Below are 24,733 nucleotides of genomic sequence, written 5' to 3'. Positions count from 1 at the left end.
TAGATTAAAAACCATGACATTAGGTCAAATCAAGGATGGTATGCATTAGAATCAAATAAATTATTGTCTGTGGGGAAATAAGAAAGTGTTGATTATTAATTAATCCCATAAAATTTAAGTAAATAATCTAATGTAAAATAGCCTTTTAAAAAACATCCTTGAATGTTTCTTGAAGGCATATAGTGTTTAAAAAGCATATTTTAAATGCAACATGGAAGTCAGGGAAATGGTAAATGTTATATATTCAAGTCAGCTAAGTTAAAAATATTACTTAGCTATTATTAAGTATTATTAAGTATTTCTGTAAGCATATAGGTTTCCAATTCTGGCTGTGATTATTCTGAACTTTCCTCTGAAAGAGGAAACAGGAGGTTGGCCTATCGATGAAACTGATCAGACCTCAGCTGCTTCCAGACGGCTTCTTCATTAAATTGAACAATCTATACAGAAACTCCAAGGATGACATAAATCTGCATGTTCTGGATTTCCTTCACATTGTATGAAACATTGGTCCCACTGTCGCTATAATATCTGCATAGGGAGCACTCTGGCTCAGCTCAATAGCCCGCTGTTTTTTTAGGACAAGGAAGCTATAAAATTGGGCAGCAGCTTGTTTTCGGTCACTATTTCTGCACAGTTTCATCAGACTAAAGTACTGCATTCCCATCTTGTTGGATTCCTGGGAAAATAATTAGAAAAGAGGAAAGGAAAGGGAAACAAGATCATTAAAAGTAGAGCAGGCTGCGTAAACATAATGAACAACAAAGTATTGATATTTTTGATAAGTGCGAAATCCTGAAATGGAGGAATGCAAATGACTCATTAGTAAACTTAAAAAAACATAGGTCATTGGGCACAAGCTTGGTTCATTGAGAAAATGCATGCAAAAGAACTCTAAAGCGTTATACAAATTTCCAACGTGCTATACAAACTTTAGGTCTTTTAAAAAATTGATTCCACTCCTGTGGAAAGTGCAATTAGTTTAGACTTGTAGGGAAAAAAAAAAAATCCACAGGATTTTGGGAGGCTTTAAATACAATGAAAATTATCAGCCTATCAGGCTTCTTTTCCTTAAACGTACTGGGAGTTGGGAGTGACTACAAACAACTCTAGTCGTAAATGTAGACGTATATTTGTACATCTCAGTGGCAGGGGAATATGACTATATAAACATCTCCCACTTTCTCTGCATGGATTAAAAAGATGTTGGATTCACCATAGGGCACCTGTGAAACTACTAGAAAAAATTGAGGTACAATAAAGTATTTAATTACGGATGAAGATAGCTCCTTTTATGAAGACTAGTACTTGGAATCAGATTCCTAGAATAGAAATATAGTTTTTTAGTTAGAAATACTGTGGTGAATACCGGCCAGTATCCCTGTGAGTATCGTACTCTAGCTGTGAGCATTTTTAGAAATACCATATACAAGTTTTTTTTTTTTTACCAGTCCGTAACATTTAACAAATTAAAAAGTTAAATACTTTATCATACTTTATCTCAATCAAAGGAGTAGCCCAGCATCAGCAACTTTTCAGAGATGGCGTGCCAAGCCTTCATTTATTCCCTCCCTTGAGGAGACAAGATGTGGATTGGGTGGCTTTTTCCCCTGGGAGAGAAGCAGGACAACCTTTTCAATTTTAAGAATCCTTCTGAAAAACACCCTGAGGGGACAAATATGCAAGACTGAACATATGTGCTTATTCTGTTCCCTCCAGAATCCCCTCTAAAATGAAAGTAAAGGTGACAAAGGAAGTAGATAAAGACAAAGAAAGTGGAAGATTAACTGACTTAGCAGAGTAAAGCAAGTTGAAACCTAAGTGCCAGCAGGGAGGAAAGCCAGCAAAAAACAAGCCAATTTGAGCTACAGAACGTTGGCAAAGCTCAGGAATTGGAGGCAACAGTATTGTTATAAGCTGGAGAGGAAGGGTGAAGCTGAAAACATGAGAATTTGTTGCAAGTCTACTTGGAAGCAGTTAGACCCTCAGGTCCACTCCACCACCTCACTGAACCAGGAGACCACTACCCCCATAGGCTAGCAGGAGGCAGGAAGTTGCCGTTCTGGAGATGCCAACCACTGAGGCTCTAGATCTGGGACATCAGGCACCGTGGATGGTGGAGGAGAAGTGTCATACCACAAACTGGGGGATCAAGTGAAATTCTACACTCTAAACAGTGAGACAGCCAGCCTCTCCTTTATCCCTTTTTGGTTCCCGAACCACGAGCATCATGCTTATATCTCCTAGGCAGTATATTTGAAGACTAAGCTGGGAAAACTGACCATTTCGAGGAAAAAAACCCTATGGATAATAGCATCTGTGTGTGTGGGGGGAGGGGTACCACCCAATTACCTTACTATAAAGATCACAAGTCTACAAGCCCCAACCATACTTATATAACTTCCAATCAGCTTTTTGGTGTCTCACTCTTAAATAAAAACAGATGACCAAAGATCTGCCGGACATTTGAGTAAAATTTCTAACATTCAAGAGAAAAAAGAAAGCATTCAAGAGAACCACTAAGGAAACAGAGACAATGCAGGAAGCAGAAGAAAACTATAACCCCTGAAAGTTAAGAGAAGACACTGCATCTGTGAAAAATGATTAGGATGATACTGAGAGAAAGCAGATCAGTGGTTGCTTGGGGTTGGGGGACGGAGATGGGACAAGGATTATCAAGAGGCACAAGGAAACTTTTTGGGGTTGTGGATATATTCACTATCTTGATTGTGGTAATGGTTTCACAGGTATACACATACAGTCAGCCCTCCATATCCACGGATGCAGAACTTGCAGATACAGAGGGTGAACTAAGAGACTCGAGTATCTGATGATTTTGGTATCTGCAGGGGATCCTGGAACAAATCCCCTGCTAATACAAGGGATACCTGTATGTGAAAACTTATCTAACTGTATACTTTAAATGGGTATGGCTTATTGTATGTTAATTATACCTCAATAAAGCGGTTAAAAAACTGACTAAATAAATAAAAAGATTAGGGTGCTATAAAACAAAAGAATAATTAATAACTAAGAAAAAACTCCTGGAAAACAAAAAAGATGAAAGCAGAAATAAAATTCAATAAAGACTAGAAGATAAAGTTGAAGAAACCATCTAGAGAGTAGAAAAATAAAAAAGACAAAGGAAATTAATATAGAGGATAAAAGATTTTTTAAAAATTAAAGGCGCAATTCAGGAGATTCAACATCTGACACGAAGGCAGTCCAGAAAGAGAGAACAGATTAATAACAAGGAGAGAATCCAAGAAATGCAAAAAAAATTTCCTAGAACTCAAGGAAATGAACTTTCAGAATAACTCACCACATGCTCAGCACAACAAATGAAAAAAGACCCATACCAAAGCACATCACCATAAAATTTCAGACCTCTAGGGATAAAGAGAAGATCTAAGAGCTTCCAGAGAGAATATAAAGGTCACCTACAAAGGATCACCAATCAAGCAGCATCTGACTTTTCAATAGTAACACAAGAAGCCTAGAAATGTTACAAAGCCTTCCACATCTAACAGTATTTTCAAACTGTTTAGAGACAAACAATCAAGTTAAACGTAAAATACAGAAATTTTCAGACTTGTATGCAGTGTCTCTATCTCTGAGGCACTCTTTATCTCAGAAATTTACAAGAGGATGTTAATCACCAAAATTCAAGATAAGAGAAGATCAAAGCACCAAGAAATAGAGGAACTAATATAGGAAAGAGACAAAGGAGTTTCCATGTAACGGCAAAGGAAACTTCCAAGACAAAAACTGGAGCAGACCAGAGAGCAGCTAGTCCAGATGAGAAGAGGATGACGAGCTCCAGGAAGGATATCTTCAAGAAAAAAAAGTGGAACAGATGAATCAATTGATATATTTGACCATACTAAAAGGGGGTTATTGTACTGTCAGAGAGTTTAGAAAAAGAATTAAGGATGGGTATATAGACACAAAGCAAATGGGAAAAATGAGGTAAAGATTAACTCAAAAAAAAAAAAAACCCCATCAAGTTGACAAGAAATGTATTTACCCTTTGAAGCTTCAATGTAAACTAATTTTTACATAGTCTGTGGCAGCGACTGCTGGTTGTCCCTTAATATCCTTTCCTCTCTTCTTCTATAGTAATTGAATTATTAGCTGAGCCCAAGGTTGCCAGATAAGGACTACATTTCCCAGCTAGATGTGGCAAAGTAATAAGTGCTGGTCAATGAAATGTGAAAAGTGATCCACACAATTTCTGGTTGTACCCTTAAAGGAAACTTTGCTGCTGACTGGAATGCAGACATGGTGGGTAGTTAGCCATTTTGGATCCTGAGAATAAGGAAAATGAGATAAAGGGAACCATTTGTGAGCATAGCTGCCATACCAGATCGTACTCTGCCTGAGAGAGAAATAAACTTCTATCTTTTTAAGCCACTGATATTTTGGCTCTCTGTCACAATCAAACCTGCATCATAACTATTACAATTACAACATTGTAAACACTGAAAACTGTGTCTAAAAATAGACCGGGGCAGGTGAGAGATAACTAAGCTAAATTTTCATTGTCTGTTGAAAGAAGCCAACCGATAAAATTTAAAGCTGAAGTATCAAGAAAGAGCAGTAAGAGCATGTAATTAGAAATAGAGATACAGATACTGAAAGAAACAGCTTAATGTAGTTGCCTCTGATGAGCAGGACTTAGGGATAAGGAGGGGTATGACAAAGGACTTCTGCGTTTCCTTTTCAGCCTTATAGCATAGCACTATTGAACTTTCAAAAATATATACATGTATTATTTTGATAAAAATTTTAAATTTTAAAATGATCTGTTTCACTCTTAAACTGTTATAAACTTAGCTCCATATTGAGAATTATTTGATAGCCTCCTAAACACAACATGACTGTGGGTAAGAAGTTGATTAGAACATGTAGGCACCAAAAGCAAACTCCCATATTTAGCCCTGGGTATACTGCTCAAAAGCATTTCACTCTAGTGGAATTTGGCCTCAACAAAACATAATGAAAACAGTTTCATTTTTATTGCTATCTAGAAGATTGAAGTCAACATTTCATTTATTTTTAAAAATAAAAATAGCGTTGGTAAACCCTACCATCTTACCCGCAAACTATTTAACATCCGAAGTACTCTTCGATTCCATCTCTCTGCCTCAATAATTTGTTCATTCTCCAATGACTCCTGTTTGAATGATTAATAAAATATCTTATTTAAGCAAATTTTACTGAGTGTTTACTATTTTCCAAGTATAGTGTTAGCTGCTACAAGAAACACAACTATAACACTGGGTTCTGCCAAATAAGGAGCTTATGGTCTGATAATAGAGAGAATAAGACCAATACACAAACACAGATCCACGTTTGCAGGATTATATCTATGCTCCCCAGGCTATCTTCTGATATGGGGCAGTCTTTACTAGTAATGCATCCCAGGGCACTGTGCTCTTACTTTCAAAAGTAGACAGGAAAAATGATCACTTTTGGCTTGGACTGTCCCAGCTCTGGTCAATCTGAACTCAACTGACAGGAGTAAACATCAAGCTACAGAAAAACTGCTTTGTAAAGGCCTTTATCTGAACTTACCTGCTGATACAGGTAACAATACCTGATTTTTAGTAGTTTGTGTACAATTGGGTTAGAAAACTTTCGGATTTCCAGGGTGCCTTGTCCAAAAAAGATCAACCCACTGCCTATCATGTTATCTGAATAGATTCATTCTTTTCAGTCTAAAATTCAGCCACCTTCAGAAACCACTCATATTTAAAAATTGTTAAGTTGAAATCCCTTCTCAGGAACTCACTCTACGCCCTTATCAACTAACACCTTATGAGCTAAGAATGGAAACTGGGCATAGGAGAGGTGCTGATGAGTCTGATAAAAGAGCAGGCCTACAAAGGGTTGGAGGAAGGAAAGTGCACCAATCTGACCTACTATATAATTTTTCCTAGGCTAGCTCTGACCAAGACACCCAACAGCATCTGTGTTACCCTTATCGCAGGTCCGCTGTCAAGCCTCCATGTATACCTCTGGAGCCCAGACACTTCCTAAAAGTGCTTTCAATTTCATGAACTCCAAGATGATTTCAGAAAGCTCCAGAATATTCTGTATGACATTTGAAATCATTTGAGGCTAAGGGGACTGCTGAGCCCCCATTCCCACCAGCGATACTGGCTTCCTGGTCCTGCCTATGCTGTATCCTTTCTTACATTCCAAAGAGACAATTTGAAAATATGGTCACTTTATTCTGAAGAGTTTTCCATATCTCTGCAGCTACAATTTATGTTTATTCCTTTCTGGTCTGTTCTGGGATAAATGAGTCATCCAATTACTAATGTTTATTTTATTGTTAAATACATAAATACTATTTTTCAAATGTAAAAGGCAATGGTCCAAATCTTTGTTAAAGATCCATGAGACTGCAACTTCACCTACATTCACAACTAAACTAACCAGAAAAAGGCTCAGAAGAAATAGTCTCTGTGCTTTGCTGATACATTGTCCACTTGATCTATCTGGACACCCTACAGCTGAATCCATTGTGTGGAAAGCCCAGTGGATTATTAAAATAGCTGAATTATTAAAATAGCTAAAATGTGCTGTGTTGTGGTTTGCTTGACCACATATGAAAATAACCTGTGTCTATAGAAGTAAAGAGAAAGGCAAAAATGAATCAACCTACTTCTGGCTCAGCTGTTTGGATGTTTCAGGTAAAAATTTCAGGTATTTATTCTGTCTTAGATTATCCAGAGAACTCAGTCTGCTTTCCACATATGAAAAAACAATCTAATTGTCCTGGAACTCATTATAAAGATAATTTATTTAAAAACAAAATTAACATCAAGCATTAATAGGAGTTTTGACATTATTTACTAAGAAACTTTTGCTAAAATTCATTACAATCTTAAAAATGCCTTCAGCATTCTTGGATAAGGACTAGAGAAATAAGACAGCAACATAAATGGAGTCAGGCGAGCCAGATGTTACTTTTGGCTTTGCTACTGACTTGTGGCCCTTTGAGCAGACTATTTTCTTTTTCTGATCTCTAGAAGTCTTCTACAGATATAGGCCTTGAGCCACATAATGTTTTGGGAAAAAATGCCCATACATTTTTTTGTAAATAAAATAGAATTTAAAATGCCCTAGGCCATACCCCTAATAGTTCTGTTTCTCTAAAGACGTTATGAAAGTAACTTACAACAGTGATTCTCAACATTTTTTCACCTGTGGCTATCTTTGATAAGCACAAAAATCTCACACCTTCCTTTAAAATTATTTGAAGTTTCAAAATAAATTAAAGAAAGACAAAAAAGTCAAAGCATAAAAACATGTTTTATCAAACTACTCACACGCATGTTTGTTTGTTTTTTTTTTGTGAAGAAGATTGGTCCTGAGCTAACATCTGCCAATCCTCCTCTTTTTGCTGAGGAAGACTGGCCCTGGGCTAACATCCATGCCCATCTTCCTCCACTTTATATGGGACGCTGCCACAGCATGGCTTGCCAAGTGGTGCGTCAGTGCGCGCGCCCAGAGTCTGAACCAGCGAACCCCGGGCCGCCGCAGCGGAGCGTGTGCACTTAACTGCTTGCGCCATGCGGCCAGCCCACACGCGCATCTTTCTTGAGATCACTAATTTAAATTATAACTTTAGAAAGTAACATGACAGCTGTAAAACCAATTTTTAGGTAAATAAGGTGTTAAATATTTAGGGACAAAGTTTTTAAAAACATTCCCAAAACTATACATATATTTACCAATTCAGCTGGACAATTTTCAATTTCTTGTGCCAAGATGGCATTCATTAAAGAGGATTCCTCAGCAGCTGAAGAAATCATTTCAATAATATCCTGCTAAAGCAAATTAGGAAAAGATAGGTAAGCCACCCAGTAGTAGCAGTCATCACAGGAACAATCTCATTTTGTTAAATGCTTTAATCCCATGAATGCTCATTTCTAAAACTAATTTAAAATACTACCTGAATTCTCAGAATATTATTTCTGAAATATCCCAGATAGGCAGCCCCTGACTTAAATATTCCTGTTCTTCATATGCCTCCTACAAATGAAGAACTCGCATGCCCCTTCCCTCCTTGCTTTCTATCTTTATCCTTCCTATTTCCCTCCCTACTGCAGACCTCATATCAAAAATCTCTACTGCCGTGTGGCTGAGACCACTTTCCTTTGAAGCATTTTATCTAGCCTCAGTCCCCTACCTCTATTATCATGCCAGTACCAGTTGGCAGAGGAAGGAGATCTGCAAGCAGAGAGAGTGAGAATGAGGGAAAGGATATTAATATCCCTACCTAGGGCCATGACAGGATTCTTGCCACCACTGCTGGAGCTGTCACTGGCAAAGGGGAAGAAAAACTGTATCCTTTGGAAGGGGAGTGAAGACATAAAAGAAAAAGGAAAAAGAGCCGGAAATTCTCCATTCCCCACCATCTCCCTTTTTCATTGCTATAGAAGCTGTTGGCCCCCTTTTTCACCTTCAGCCTGTCTCCAAGCTTCATTCCCCAGCTGCCATCTGTGATCTTAAGTTAGGAGCTTCCTACAACATAGTTTACTTGATTTTTCACTTCAGTTTTTTAAAATTTTAGTGAATATAAGGAATTGCATTTTATTCTTTAATATACATACTTATGTTTTTTTCTCTTTTAATTTCTATGAATAGTCTACATTTTAAATACGCTCAATTTTTCAGTTACTTTACATAAAAATTATGTTTTATGAATATTTGAAAATGATTAATCAGAATCAATATTTTCCTGTCCCTTCAAATTGTGCTTCCATTCCTGACTATATTTCACATCTGTTCACCATTTTTGGAAGTAGAATAAAAATGGAATTGAAGGTTAAAGCATAAGTGTAGGGTAAAGGAGTAAAAGATTCAAAAGAACTAGTGTATCAATCTCTTTCCCTCATTTCAAGTATTTCAGAAAATCTATTTTATTAATATGTTAAAGACTCATAAACTAAACAAACTTGACTAATTTTCAGTGGGTGTGCTCTAAGAAATGCTTGAGCCCAAATAAGGAAGAGAGTAGTACTGGCAACCCCGTATCTCAATATCCAGTTTTTATCAAACATTTAGTAAAATACATTCTCTTTTTTTTATTTTTATTTTTTTGAGGAAGATTGGCCTTGCGCTAACATCTGTTGCCAATCTTCTTCTTTTTCTTTTTTTTTCTCTCCAAAGCCCCAGTACATAGTTGTATATCATAGTTGTAGAGTTGTAGCTCTTCTATGTGGGACGCCACCTCAGCATGGCTTGATGAGCAGCGAGTAAGTCCTCACCCAGGATCCTGACTGGGGAACCCCGGGCCGCCGAAGCGGAATGCGTGAACTTAACCACTACACTACCAGGCCGGCCCCAAACACATTCTCTTTTAATGCATCATGAAATTGTCTTTCCTTCCAAGGGCATTCAGTTTCAATGTGGATTGACTCTGAATTCCCTGAGTGATTATCAAATATAGTGATGATGGAACAGACCAGAAAAGCACTGGTCTATTTTTATCTGGTGTGGCTATAATATTTACATTTGTACAATCAATAAAATGACAAGTGGGAAAATATTTTAAAGCACACTGTTTCCAAGTATGTTTTCAAATAACTATGTTTTTCAAATAAAAATTATGGCTTTAGACAAAAATTTTTAAAAATTTTGTTTTGGTCATAGATCTTTAGATAGTCTTTCATATTCAAGGCTAAGGTAACTGGTAGTTCTAAAACATATTATTCTTAGAGGTAGGAAGGGTGAATTTATGACCAGAAACAAAATATAGGTGTAGTGTCTAGAGTCCTAAAAGATTCCATGACATATTGAATATGGCGTCTAGTAGGATTCTCAGCATATTACCAGAGTACAATCATTTATTTAATGTGCCATGCAAAATACTACTTCAATATGAAACTACTTATCTTGTGATTTATTATCCTAAACTTCTAGAAAATACTGTTCTGCAGATGAAAATCATGTTTTATCCTGTAGTACTGCTACTCACTAAAGAAATTACAGAATAATATAAGACGAAATATAAACTATTAATGTAAGAAGATATGCCAGAGTCTCAACATTCCTTCACTATATCTGTGTCAGAAAAATAGTAATATTTTTATGATTCTCTTTGGTTAACTTACCTCAGAGTTAATATTTTTATTGCTATCCTCATGAGAGCTACACTTAGATCCATCAATCACATCCTTCCGAGCTTTGGTTTGACTTAACTCTTGCTGAGAATTTGGCTCTTCCATAATGGAGGTCTCTGAATTATTAAGGAAGTAAAGAAGATTTCACCAAAATATCTTTCAAACTTAAGTTGGGATATGGTTGTTACTAAAGAAAACTTCTGACATTAGAATCCCAGAATTTAAGCAAAGGGTGCACAAAAGTTTTTATGGCTCCCCAAGTCTCATATATTTATCTTCTTTTTCCCCTCATCTGCCTCTTTATCACCTCCATTCCCTATCCTCCATCAGCTCTCCTCCCTGCTCTCACTCCCACATATTCACTCAGAAGATAACATGGATAGTTCAAGCTCATCTTGGTATATTGTTCAGCAGATTTTAATGCCTTCAGAAAGGGTGATCAGGAAGCAGAGGTTCACTCACCACATCAGTTAGTATTATTATTCCTTTATAATAATCACAATAATAATCAGCAATTATTAATACTCCATGTATCCTGTGGGTGGATGGAAATATCCGTGTCTCAGGTTAATTGTTATTGTTTAAATGCTATTCTTATCACTAGGTGACTTTTCACGTTAGTTGTCTTAAAGTGAAATATTATCCTACTAGATATAAAAATTTTCTTTGTTGAAGGTTTGTGAGTACTGCCTTTGGAAGTGAAGGAGGTGGGAAAGAGTGAGATTAAGAATAGTCCATGTAGTAGATATACTTCATCTTTTTAATGTAGCTTTTTAGACAAAAATTAATCTGCAAAACAGAAAAATACAATGCTCATATAAGAATTTCTTCTAAGTTCAAATACTCTTCTAGAGACAGCATTTATATTTAGGAATATGGGATTGGATCCATCTTCATTTTTAAATGTAAAATGAAATTGTTGTTTCTACAACATTCCCCTCAACACCAACAGAATTAAGATGTCTCACCTACTATGTTTTCATTTCCCATTGTTTCCTTTACTGACTCCTTCTCTATCAATTTTCTTCCGAGTTTAAAGCCAGAGGACACAAGGCATTTTGTAAACAACTGTAAAAATACAAATTTTTGTTTCTCATTTTTGTACAAGTAAAGCAATTCAATAAAATACAAGCACATATGCTAAAAAGTAAAAACTATAATTCATGCACACACATCCAGCAAATTAATTCAAAAGTAAGCGGGTATTTTTTCACAAGTTTAAATTTTGTTGTATATATGAATGTAAATATGCATTTACTTATTTATAACCAAACATCACACCCATGTAAAAGGATGGAAACTATTACCATTTTCAGTTCCGCGTGAGTCAAATCCTGGGCAGCCGTTGACAGAAGTGTATCCACTCCTCCCCTCTTCTTCCACATCATCAATCTTTGGGTAGGAGGTGCAAGTTCCAAAACCATGAGTGTGTCAGAAAAGGAAGAAAGCTGTTTATGCATAATTTTGCTACTGATCTCCTTGACTGGATCTATGAGCAATTTCCTCTTTTTGCCTTTCCTTTTCTCAGCAATGTCTAAATATAAGAAATAGGCACAAATGTGGTTGGTTGTACATCTTTGTAAAATGATATTGTACGCACTACATAGCTAAGAAATGTCTACCACCTTACAACATACAGAGTTGCATTGGGAAGAAAATCCCCTTCTCTCTACTGAAAATTATGTTTTACAAGTTTTTGCACAGCTAGAGTGTCTGAGCAGCCAAGAGTTTATGAGTTTATGCATTTTATAAGGTGTTGCTTGAAGGTGCTTGGGAGGGACTATGTTGACCTACCAAGCGGACAACTGAGGAAATATGGAGCAGAGGGTATACTGAGAGGGAAGTCACTCAATTTTGAGGTTCCTTAAAATATCTACATAACAGGATAACTTTTTGAAACATTAATTTGTATTTGTCCAATATATTTTTCCCTCCCCCACTGAAATTCACACATAAATTCCAAGTAGGTAGCTAGGCCCATGGGATTTTGCTCCTATAGTTAATTTTACCAGATAGAAAGCAGAAGTCAAACTTTTCCTTAGTAAAGATGCAAAAGGGGAGGGAGGGTTAGATTTCCCAGAATGGACAAAGATCTGAGATCAGATGGAGCCAGAAGGAACAGGAACCTGCTTGCTAACGTGCCTCAGTAAAATCCTAGGAACATAACAAGATCCCAGAGGGGCTGGCTGTGTGATGACCCCAGAGGCTATGTAGGCCAGGTCAGTGGGCACCACAAACTGGTATGGCTGACAACCAGAGGTTCCCTTCCACCTGCTACACCCCTGCCCCCAATTTTTATACTATATGGCTTAGGGCAGATGGGGGAGCCATGCAGATTGAAATTCTTGCAAGTCCAGTAAGATAGAGGCTCAGAGTTGAATTTAGTAAAGAAAAAAATTTGAATGCTTTATTCTTTACATGCCTGAGTTTATAAACTGAAATTCATATCAATTATACTACTTAAAACTAGGATCTTCTTAACAGGTCCAGTTATATATTAGATTCATATTTATTATTTATTCCTCAAAACATGTGTGAGGTTAAACATTAGAGGGGATATTGCCTCTTCTCTTTCAATCCTTTTAGTTTGCCATATTTTATATTCATTTGCAAGTTTATTTATCTTTCTGATCAGATTGTAAGCTTCTTAAAGGCAGGCACTATGCCTTCTTCATTTCTGTACCCAACACAGAGTAATGGCTTCAATAACTACTGCAACTGAACTCAGTTTTAAATTTTCCAGTTTCCCAAACTGGAAATAAGATTTGACCAGGACTGAATATAATGAAAGGATCATCTCAAGTTTCCTTCACACTCTTCCCCTATTGTATTACAAATGTCATTACTAGATTGACTACCTCCTATAATATTTCATTGATTATTCAAATATCTCACAGTAAATAAGATATAGTGTATCAAAAAGAAAAATAAAAACATAAGCGACTCTGACCTGAAGCATCAATTGGCTCAAGGGTAAATCCTTCCTCTTCATTTGATAATGTGGTTTCATCCATTTTTTCACTTTTAGATAGACATATACACTCTGGATTATCTGGTTCTACTAATCAACATCACCATAAAAGGAATTACAAAAAAAATAATGGTTATGTTACAAGCTAGAGGACTATATGAGAATTAAAGTGAAAGATAAACTAATTGAAGATTTATATTGCTAACTGGAACCACATCTGAATTCTTAGAATCCTGTATTTAATAGAGTTGAAGAGGTTCAGAGATTCTATAGTCTGGGACCCACAGTGTCTATGTGAATCAAGTATCATCACCCTCTTTTGCACATGTGACATCTAAGGCTGGACTTAGATGTGACTGTGACTATGGTCACAGTGGAAGTAAAAACAGTGGTACCAGCCATAATAAATGACTGAGACAAATTTGATTATATGTCTGCTACAAAATTTGTATTCTGTTAAATCATTTAATTATTAGTTGACCCATAAAGAACCACAACTAAATTTTTATTGCCTATCTCTTTTTTACATTTTAAATTTCTACTATTGCATTAGAAAGCAAATGTAACATCAAAAAGAGTGAAGAATCCAAATGGGCTAATCATACTTTTAATTCTTAAGAAAAATCAGACTAAAAAACCTCAAATCATTTGAGGTACCATCATATGGATTTCAAGTAGAAAATATCCCCATATTTGTAATTTCTCTCAAATTGTATATAGTTTGTCAAACCACATTAATACAGTGTTAATATTAATAATCAATAAGCATATTAACATCAAACATTAATGATGTTTTACCATGTAACATATAGTATTCTAATGATTCAAAAGCATAGTATTTTTTTTTGTTTATTGCAGTAACATTGGTTTATAACATTGTATAAATTTCAGGTGTACATCATTATACTTCTATTTCTGCATAGATTACATCATGTTCACCACCCAAATACTAATTACAACCCATCACCACACACATGTGAAAAAGCATAGTATTTTGGCAGAGTATTTAAAGTGCTCTCATACCAAATAAACACAATCCTGGTTAAATAACCATCATTGTACCCGTCTCAGAACTAATTTTCCTATCCTATATTGTCTAGAGTCAGACTAAGAGAGTTTGAGGGACGATGTTATTTATTATCTTTCACTGTACTATACTGCTACTTAAACTCAGAAGCTCTGAGGCTTAATTTGAATATTAGCACCTGTTCACTTTCTAAACAAAGGAAAATTTCAACATACCCACTATAGTAGTGGGAGGCTCAGAAGGCAGGGAAATTTCTCCGTTCAAATGCATGTCTTCTAACAGGATATTCTGATCATCTTGTAACAGATTGTCTTAAAAAACACAATAAATACTTTGGTCATACAGAGTTGAATCTGTCGTTTCTTCACTAAATATTTATTGGCATTATTATACGCAAGGAATAGTGAAGGGCTACAAAAATCAATGAACTCTACCTAATTAGATTTGATTGGTTACATAGACTATCACATTTCATGCAGGATAACACAGGATTTTGTATATAATTTCCTTTCTTTTAGTAAAAATCTGTTTTTAGATGTTTAATTTCAGGAAATGTTTACTAAACTATTACCAAGATAGTAGCCGTGTTACAAAGCCATGTTTAGATTTCAAATCAAGAAGTAAAAGGGTTTTGGGGCCAGTCCCGTGGTCCAGCAGTTAAGTTCGGTGTGCTCGCTTTGGTGGCCCAGGTTTGTGGGTTCAGATCTGGATGCGGATCTACACCACTCATCAGCCATGCTGTGGTGGCAACCTACATATAAAATAGAGGAAGACTGGCACAGATGTTAGTTCAGGGCTAATCTTCCTCAGCAAAAAAAAAAAAAAAGTAAAAGTGTTCAAACTCCTTTGATAGAGATCTAAGGTAGAGCCACTGTTTTTCCAAAATTTCCAAAAGTTTATCATAACCAGGCTTTTAATGTAAACTAGAGAATTTAAAAGATTTGATTTATAACAGTCAATATCTTTAAAATATGTGCATTTGAAGCTGGCCCCGTGGCTTAGCGGTTAAGTGCATGTGCTCCGCTACTGGCGGCCCGGGTTTGGATCCCAGGCGCATACCGACACACCGCTTCTCTGGCCATGCTGAGGCCGCGTCCCACATACAGCAACTAGAAGGATGTGCAACTATGACATACAACTATCTACTGGGGTTTTGGGGAGAAAAAGGAGGAGGATTGGCAATAGATGTTAGCTCAGAGCCCGTCTTCCTCAGCAAAAAGAGGAGGATTAGCATGGATGTTAGCTCAAGCTGATCTTCCTCACACACACAAAAAAATGTGCATTTGGATTTCCCAGTTTTTGTCTACACTATTTCTACAATTACCTTAAAATAATAGCATAATATAAAAATAAAATAACATAAAGTGCTTAACAGATCATTTAGAATAGCTGTCCCACAATTTCTGTTAAAGAAAACAATATTTTTTTAGTAGATGATCTAGTATATTTTGTGAAGAATACATTAACCTCACTCTTTCCTCTCTAAAAATTAAAAATTTGTAAAAATAAAAACAAGCAGCACTTCACAACCTATATGGAAAATGTGTTTAAACAGATGTCTATTTACTTAGACCTAGCCTAAATGTTTAAAGATACCATAAGTTTTGAAAATTAGTGTAAAAAATGTGTTGATTTATATGACACAAAAGCATTTCTGAAATTTTAGTTTGGTCTAATAAATCTACTAACATATTACAGTAATTTGATCGAAATAACTATCCAATTTCTATAGAACCAGACAGCATACCAATCATTTCTCCTGCAGCCCCTTCATCTCCAAATCCATCTCCACTGTCATAGAACAGTGATTTTTCTCCAATGAGGCTTCCGGAACTATGTTCAACTAAAGGACCACTGGAACTCAGCAATATGTTGTCATCAAAGAAGCTATGTCTTCTGAGAACTTCAGGCTCCTCTCCTAAATAAATATATATCATCAGTACTGAGTTAGTCACAGAAACACAGAATTTTAGGGTTAGAAGGAAATTCAGATGTCATCTTGTATAGACACTCCTCTCTTTACAGATAAGGAAAATGAGAGCTCAAAAACTTATTTGAATTATTCAACTAAAGTCACTCAGTTAATCAGTGGAGCCTGGATTTCTAGCCTAATACTTTTTCCAATACAATAGGAAAAAAAGCCAAAACATCAGGACAGAGTTTTTAGTTATGATACAGTTTAATAATTTCCCAGGTTATTATTGGCAGTGGAATGATTTCTTCTACTTTAGATAGGTCATGTTCTGCTTGATCAAGTATTATTTCATATTATTTCGAGGACAATTGCTTGTGTTGTTTATCCATAATGCGGGTTTGGAAAATAAGGGGCATATATGCCTTCTGAGGAAAAGAAAGGTGGGTAAAATATTAAAGAATAGGCTTACAACATTCATTCAATAAATACTTATTGAATGACTGGGTATTACGCAAGATGCTAGGGGTTGGAGATACAGCAGTAAAAAAGACGAAAACCAGTCAGCTAACATTAACTGAGTGCTTATTATGTGCATTATATTATATAATAGAAGATACTACTATAATCCTCATTGTACAGACAAAGAAACACATCCACAGAAAGGTTTTGTAACTTGCACACAGTCACACCCTAATACATGACAGAACCAGGATTTGAACCCAGCAGAGACAGTGATAGTATCAGTGTTAGAATTCTGACTGGTAAATAATTTCAAAATGGAGACTTTTGAGAGAAAACTCCTAAGACACTGACAGCAGCAGGTAACACAAACTCTGCTTCAAACTGCCCTGCTTCCAGCTTGGCTGTCAGAGCGCGCTTATTCTTTCTCTCCTTTGGGTTTGAATCCATAGGTCCAGGAGTCTGAAATTCCAGAGGTGAAAGCTGGTCTTCTCTTCCCTCCCTCTAACAACCCATGTTAGTGCTAGTCAGTAAAGAAAATCATGAAGTATCACTCATATTGAAAATTCTTCTATAGGCCTACACCTTCTAGAAAGGAAGAGTTGAAAAAGGCAAGCTTCATTTTGTTGGACTAAAGATTTGATCAACAGAAAAGACTGACTTTTCCAAAAGGAACCAAAAACATGTTCACATCTTCCAGTTACAGCCTGATAGCTCCCAAAAGAAAAATCAGCCTTGGTTAACAAGATAATAACATTTAGGAACAGACACTATATTCTGAGCAATGAGCATCAGGAGAACCTGAGACTACTCAAAAAAATTAAAGAAATAATCATTGCCTTCAATATTACATTGTAATCCAGAAAAGATAGATTAACATTAAACGTTTCTTAGAGGACATTAGGTTTAAGCTAGTTTTTGAAGGAGAGAAAAGTCACTTATTGGTGGATAGGACTGAAGGAGGGAATAAGGGAAATAACTCTGTGATGTTGCTAGTAGTATCTCAATTTTACATATAGGGCAGTAAGGCTCAGAGAAGTTAGGTAATTTGCCCAATACACACATCAAGTCAATAGAGAAAGGCCAGATTCAAACCCAGGTCTGTAGGTCTACTAAGAACATGTTCTTCCCACCTATACTAGAAAAAGGCAAGAACAAACTTACTGGGGGTTACGTTTACATATCAAAAGATTCATTCTAAAGATATTTCTACTGGCATAGAAATAGCTATTTCTATTGGCATTGTTTTAATACAAAAATGCAAATTTAATTATTATGACTTATAATTTTAATTTCTCAAATATTCTCACCAAAGGTCCCAGCTTGGAAAAGTAGATCGTTGCTATAATCTTCTCTAAGTGTGATTTCTTCTGGTTTGCTTTGGTTCTGAGTAAAGTGTTTTGAAACATCAATAGCACTGTGGAGAAATATAAGATTGAGGAAAACATGTGAACAGAACACAATGATTTTGTAGTAGACTGCAAAAAACCCCACAAAAAAACCTAAAACAAAAAACAGGTTTTATTATAAAAATAAAGGAGATTTTAATTTTTCTCAATAGTGTTATTTATAAACACTAGTTTATTATATATGCATATATACAAATGATCTCCAGGTTGCCAAACCCAGCGGTCAATTCTCAGTCCTTATCTTACTTACCTTAACCAACAGTATTTGAAATAGATGTTCACTCTCTTCCTCATGGAATACATTCTCCTCTTGGCCTCTGGGATACTTCCCTCTCTCTTTCTTTTTTTTTTGTGAGGAAGATCAGCCCTGAGCTAACATCCGTGCTAATCCTCCTCTTTGTGCTGAGGAAGACCGGCTCTGAGCTAACATCTATTGCCAATCCTCCTCCTTCTTTTCCCCAAAGCCCCAGTAGATAGTTGTATGTCATAGTTGCACATCCTTCTAGTTGCTGTATGTGGGACGCAGCCTCAGCATGGCCAGAGAAGTGGTGTGTCGGTGCGCGCCTGGGATCTGAACCCGAGCCACCAGTAGCGGAGTGCACGCACTTAACCGCTAAGCCACGGGGCCGGCCCGATACTTCCCTCTCTTGACTTTCTTCCTACCACATTGGCTGCTCCTTTTCTATCTCCTTTATTAGTTCTTCCTCATCTCCTAGACTATTAGCTATTAAGAATGACCCAACACTCAGTCCTCAGATCTTTCTCCCTCTTTTTTAAAACCTACAGTCAGTCCCTCGGGGATCTCTTATGTCTCACGGTTGAAGTTCCATCTATATACTCACAACTCCCAAATTTATATAGCCCATCCAGACCTCTTTCCTGAATTTCAGACCCAGATATTCAACTACCTACCTACTCCCCTTGGATGTGTAACAGTCATCTCAAAACCTATGTCAAAAACCTAATTTACTTCCTTCGCCCGGCCCTCCTTAAACTTGCCATTCCCTAGTTATCCTAATCTCATTAAGTGGTAACTCCATTTTCATGCCAAAAATCACATAGCCATCCTTCAGTTTTCTCTTTCTCTTAAAGCCATGTCCAACCAGCAAATCCTATGGGTCTGCCCTCAAAATATATCCATAATTGGACTGCTACCATCTTGATAACATGAAGACGGAGAACTCACCATGGACCCTGTCACTTCTCATCTGGACTTCCTACCATAATAGTCTTCTCAGAGGCTCTCTGCTTCCTCCCTTTTCCCCTTACGGTAAGTAGTCAGAGGCAGCATGTTGAAATCAAGTCAGATCCAGTCACTCTCGTATTCAAAACCCTCCTGTCCTCCCTATCTGAGTGAAACGGAAGTACCTATTGTAGCCTACAACACCCTACCTCACCTGCATCCCCAGCTACCTCTCTGCCCTCATTTCCTACCACTTGGGCCCTCATTTACTCCACTCCCCAGTCTCACTTGTCTCCTTGCTGTTCCTTGAAAATGTCCCAAGTGCTCTGCCTTAGGGCCTTTCCACCTGATCTACTTGGAACATTCTTCCTCACGTTACTGAATGACTTTGTTCCTTCACCTCTTTCAGGTTTCCGTTCTGACCTTATTAGAAACGCCTTTCCTGACCATTCTATTCTCATTTTATTTTATTTTCTATTTCTCTTCCTAATGCTGATCATTTCCTGGCATATTGTATGTTTACTGATTTATTTGTTTATTGTCTGTCTACCCCAACTAAAATGTAAGATTCATGCAGCCAGGAGCTGTGTTTTATTCACTGCTATCTCCTCAGTGCCTGGCATCTGGAAGGCACCCAATAAATATTTACTGAATGAATGGATGGATATACCACCAATACTGCAAACTACACTCAGCAAATACAATGATACATTTTTGGTGTTGTACTTCAAAATTTCACACTAAATTTAAGTCTTTGTCAACTGCATGTGTACTTCAATTGTTAACTACATTTCATTTGTGTTCATGAAATGTTAAGATGAAAACAATAAGATATCAAGAAAATTAAACTGAAGGAAAATAAATACAATAATTTACTTCACATTCTGGGTGTCAAAATCATGAAATTCTTCTGGTAATGTGATAGCACTGTAAGCTGCTTCAAAATTCTCTTTTGGAAGGTCAACTAGTCCTGAAAAGAATCAAAAACCACATTCAATAAGCAATGATGCTATATAAAATAAGAAAGTCACAACGAAATCTCTACTTTTTCTCACTGGACTCCTCTGCTTAGTCTCCTAACTAGCTTCCCTGGATCCACTCCTGCCCCTCTTCAGTCTATTCTCTACAAAGCAGCCAGAGTGATATTTTAAATACGCAATCAGATCAGATCACTCCCCTGCTTAAACTGATTCAGTGACTTCCCCAGTGCATTTAAATAAACTCCAAATTTCTAATCAGGGCCTCTGCAGCCCTACAAAACCTATCGGCATCATCTCACGGCCCTGTCTGCCTCACTCACTATACTCCAACCATACTGGCCGTTTTGTTCCCCGAACAAGTCAAGCACTTTTCTGCCTGAAGACCTTTGCTCATGCAGTTCCCTCTGCCCAGAATGCTATTCCCTCTGGGACTTTTTACATGGCTGGGTACCTCTCATTCTTCAAGTTTGAGCTTAAATTCTATCCTCTCAGAAAGCTTTTTCCCGACTAGCCTAACTAAAATGGATTTGGCTGTTGTTTTTCTGTTGGAGTACTCTTTTTATATTCCTTCTTAGCACAATCACAATCTATAATTATTGTAATAATTTAAAAAACCTTTTTCATTATCTGATTTCCCACCAAACCAAAAGGGACTTTGTCTTGATTTCCTCATCAAACTGAAAAGGACCTTATTGGTCCTGTTTGTCCTTGTATCCCAGAACCTAACATAGTATTTCACACAAAGTATGGGATCAATAAATATTTGTGGAATATATAAATGAAATAATGAACAAATGAACCATATTTGATATGATTATAAATCTACCTAGAGAGTCTACAAATATTTTAAATAAAGAAAAAAAACCTTGTCAATCCCAATTCAACAAATATTAATTGAGGGACTAGCATGTGCAGGGCACTGAGACAAGAACTATAAGAGATTCAGAAAACAAATATGACAAAGATGTTGCCTTCAAGATGCTTCCAGACTAGTGTGAGAGGCAAGGCCTGTACCTGAGTAACCATAAAATGAGGTGGAAAGTGATGAATGTCTTAAACTTAAAATTAAATTAAATTTTGAAGCTTTTACATGACACATGTAAATCTCTAGTGCTTTGGAATGCCTACATATTTTTTATAATATTTCATAAATAGCATGCTACTCAGAATCTCGAGAATTCTGAAAACAATGACAATTATTGATATTTAGATTTTGTCAATCATACTATTTCTAATTTATCTCATAAAGGCAAAAACAGACATGGCAAACTAAGTGACCCGTTAAAACTGAATATCAGAGTTTCTTACACAAGGGTGGTAGCTTTAAATATATTTCCTATGTAAATATGCAGGAACATTACAAGTTTTTGAAAGCATAACCTTTTCCTGCAAATTCAAGAAAAAAACAAGGGAAAGAATGTAATTTCTCCTTAACCATGGAAACTGAGATTCAGTCAAAAGGAAGATTACATTCACTATACTCACCCTGGAATTGTAAAGTGCCACCAATTAAAGGAGCCCACCCAAAATAAAAATGCAAAAGGGAAGCAAGATGAGTGAGACAAATCAATATTGCACATATACCTGGGCGAAATGTCATCTTCATTTTAAGCAATGCTTCACTGCAATCTGCCAAAAGATATTTTGCCTTCCTATTATAGATTCGAACAACTCCCAAAAGAAGGTGTCCTGAAGTTCGAAGTGCAATTTTCACCTTTCAATAATTTTTAAAGTATTAGAATATTAAAAATTAGATTCATAAACCCTGCTCTTTGAAAATTACAAAATCATAAGAGTTTCTTTTCTTTAAAAAGCAGACATTTTGTATTCTTATTTAAAGTGAATCACTTAACTTTTACCCCACCTTGTAAAACGATTAACTTTTTTTCTTATTCAATAAAGATAACCTAATGTGGCATCTAAGTGAAGAACGATATTACTGGTTTTATGGGAAGAATGTAAACTCTGCAGTCAGGCAGCCTTGAGTTCAAGCCTTGGCTCAGTTGCTGAGGCTGAGTCACTTAACCTTCCTGAATTTCAATTTATTAATAATGGCTACAATTTATTATATACTTATTTTGTGCCAGGAATTGTCCTAAGAGCTTTTCATACATTAATTTATTTAATTTTGACAACCTCTATTTTCAGAAGAAAAAACTGAGACTCAGATGTGTTAAGTAGTACGCCCAACGTAACACAACTATTAAGTGAAGGAGCAGAAAGTAAATTTAATTTGACCAACTCAAAGGTGCATGCTGTTAACTACCACACCTCACTGAAGCTAAAAGAAGCACATCTCATGGAGTTGTTAAGATTAAGTAAACTGATGAACATCAAGCCTAGCCCAGCGCTTGACATACGGTAGGTTTTCAGTTATAAGTCATCCTTCTCCCAAGCAGAAAAATACTTAACCTATAAAAATAGTAAAATAATATTTTAATGCAAATTCTAACAGCTTGTTATAGTGTTTTATAATGAACATAGCATTTTATTGCTTATGAAGTGTTTTCATATATATTTTGATTTATACTCAATCCTCCTTCTTTCTTTCTACTCTCTCCATTCATTCACTCACTATTTTTCTAAGAAATACTTATTTGGTACCTACTGTGTATACAGTATTTTATTAGAGAATAAGGTAGAATTACAAAGTATGTATAAGTCATGGCCTCTATCCTTCAGGGTCCAATCTATTTATGATAAACATATGAAACAGTTAATTACAAACATATATGTTTATATTCAGACAATAAATACAATAGGAATTAAAAGAGAGAAGACCATTTGAGAAGTAAAACTTCCTTGGAAATATATTTCATGATATAAATGTATTTTAATTCCTTTCCTCTCTACAAGTCAGGGCAAATACATACCATAATTTTAATCAATAACATACCTTAGGTGAAAGAATTTTTTCAATGGTTATCTCTAGATTACATTCAAACACATGGGCCTTTGTGAGTTTCTTCTCCCAGTGAGCTGCAAGCCATATTTTGGCCAATGGCCCTCGCTTACTCATAAGCACATGCGTGTAGAACATGTTGCCAGTGTTCCTTAGTTGTATTTAACGAACTAAAGGGAACATTAAAAGATATTTAAAATTGGATTACAAAAACCTTTCTGTGCTATTTTACAGCAAGCAAAAACACTTTTCATTAATTCCATAAAATAACACTCACATTATCTTCTAATTCAATGTATTATTTAAGTCAAATTATTTTCTTGTAAAGAAGAAACCTTTATTTAAAATACAAAATAATAGGGGCCGACCCCAAGGCTGAGTGGTTAAAGTTCTGCACGCTCCACTTGGACAGCGTGGGTTCATGGGTTTGGATCCTGGGAGTGTACCTACTCCACTCATTAGCCGTGCTGTGGCGGTGACCCACATACAAAATAGAGGAAGACTGGCACAGGTGTTAGCTCAGGGTGAATCTTCCTCAGCAAAAACAAAAATAAAAATAAAACTCCCCAAAAACAAAATTATAAACTAATGACAGAGCTCTATTAGATTGTGAATCACACCTGGTTTAAATGTATTCTGATAACCCATCTCTTCTTACATTTTACTTACTCTTATTCTACAAAGGATTTGAGTTCTCGTATTAATACGGTCAAATAAATAGGGAGGGAGGCTGGAAAAAACAGGAGGTGGAAATAGGGAAAAAACAACAGACTAGGAAAAGGTGGGCAAAACTAAGAAAAGTGAACACAGATCACCACTCTTCTAAAATTTAAGGATTTGAGAGGTGTTGGATCATTGATTTATATCCAGATGTTGAATATCTTTGTTCTCTTTAAGATGCTATGGTTTATTCAACAGTATATTAAATATATGGAAGTTAAAATAATGGAACTCCAAAGTACCGTAAAGTGGAAAAATTAAGAAAATAAGAAACTATAAAAAACTATGGGCAAAGAATCAGAAGTAGGGAAGAAAGGAAACAAGAATCAAATTAAAATATTTTGAATTAAATATGGTATTTGATATATTCAAATATATTTGAATTAAGTATGGTAAAAGAAAACCTTCACTTAAAAATAAAGAATTTATGCACATTCCTACCAATTGTACTATTCTCAATAAGGCCAAAAGGCTCCACTATTAGGCGAAGAGATGTTATAACATTTCGGCTGACTTCTAGAGAAGAATCAAATTATCGCTTACACTTAAGAACCCTTAAGCGGCCACTATGGAAGCTTCCTTTTGCTTCTTTTCTACTTAAAGTTCTGATGAAAGAGCAAATTGAGCCCAAATGGATACAAAAACAAAACCACCCACAGAATTAAAAATTTAGGTGAACTTTGATCAATGCCCATTTCCACCCCAGGAATCTCATCATTGGGCCCAGACTAAAGGCTACGCCACCTACCAAACCACACTCCCCAGCGGGACAGCGTGAGGCTTTAACCCTGCGGCCTGCGCCTTGCCGTGGTTCCACTCACTTCCTTTCTAGTCTGCGTGCGTGTTATCGTAGAAGGAATTTCAATGTATCTTTACAAACGGCTCCCAGGTGTATGATTATTCATGTACTTTAAGAAAAAAATATCCCTGTGAATTTAACACTCCTGAGACACTGATTTTCCTCAGCGCGTATCTCCCTCCCCACACACACACAAAAAACACAAACCCACGCAACCCCCCGAAGTCCC

General features: G+C 36.3%; 1 protein-coding gene across 1 annotated transcript; it reads right to left on the bottom strand.

Moving 5' to 3' along the window:
- Positions 1-309: 309 nt before the first annotated feature.
- RAD21L1 (RAD21 cohesin complex component like 1) lies at positions 310-23,153 on the bottom strand. Its single transcript, XM_004433847.3, has 13 exons — positions 22,980-23,153; positions 21,668-21,797; positions 19,980-20,073; positions 17,822-17,928; positions 15,885-16,055; positions 14,353-14,448; positions 13,090-13,200; positions 11,447-11,673; positions 11,108-11,207; positions 10,131-10,255; positions 7,746-7,841; positions 5,099-5,176; positions 310-679 (listed from the first exon to the last, which is right to left on the bottom strand). The coding sequence occupies exons 1-13, from the start codon at positions 23,121-23,123 to the stop codon at positions 491-493; spliced, it is 1,668 nt and encodes a 555-aa protein (XP_004433904.1). The 5' UTR covers positions 23,124-23,153; the 3' UTR covers positions 310-490.
- Positions 23,154-24,733: the final 1,580 nt, after the last annotated feature.

The sequence above is a fragment of the Ceratotherium simum genome, chromosome 21 (genome assembly GCF_057802395.1).
Source record: "Ceratotherium simum simum isolate JZ-2026a chromosome 21, ASM5780239v1, whole genome shotgun sequence".
In the NCBI taxonomy this organism is placed as follows: domain Eukaryota; kingdom Metazoa; phylum Chordata; class Mammalia; order Perissodactyla; family Rhinocerotidae; genus Ceratotherium; species Ceratotherium simum.
This window is presented reverse-complemented; position numbering and strand designations above follow the sequence as displayed.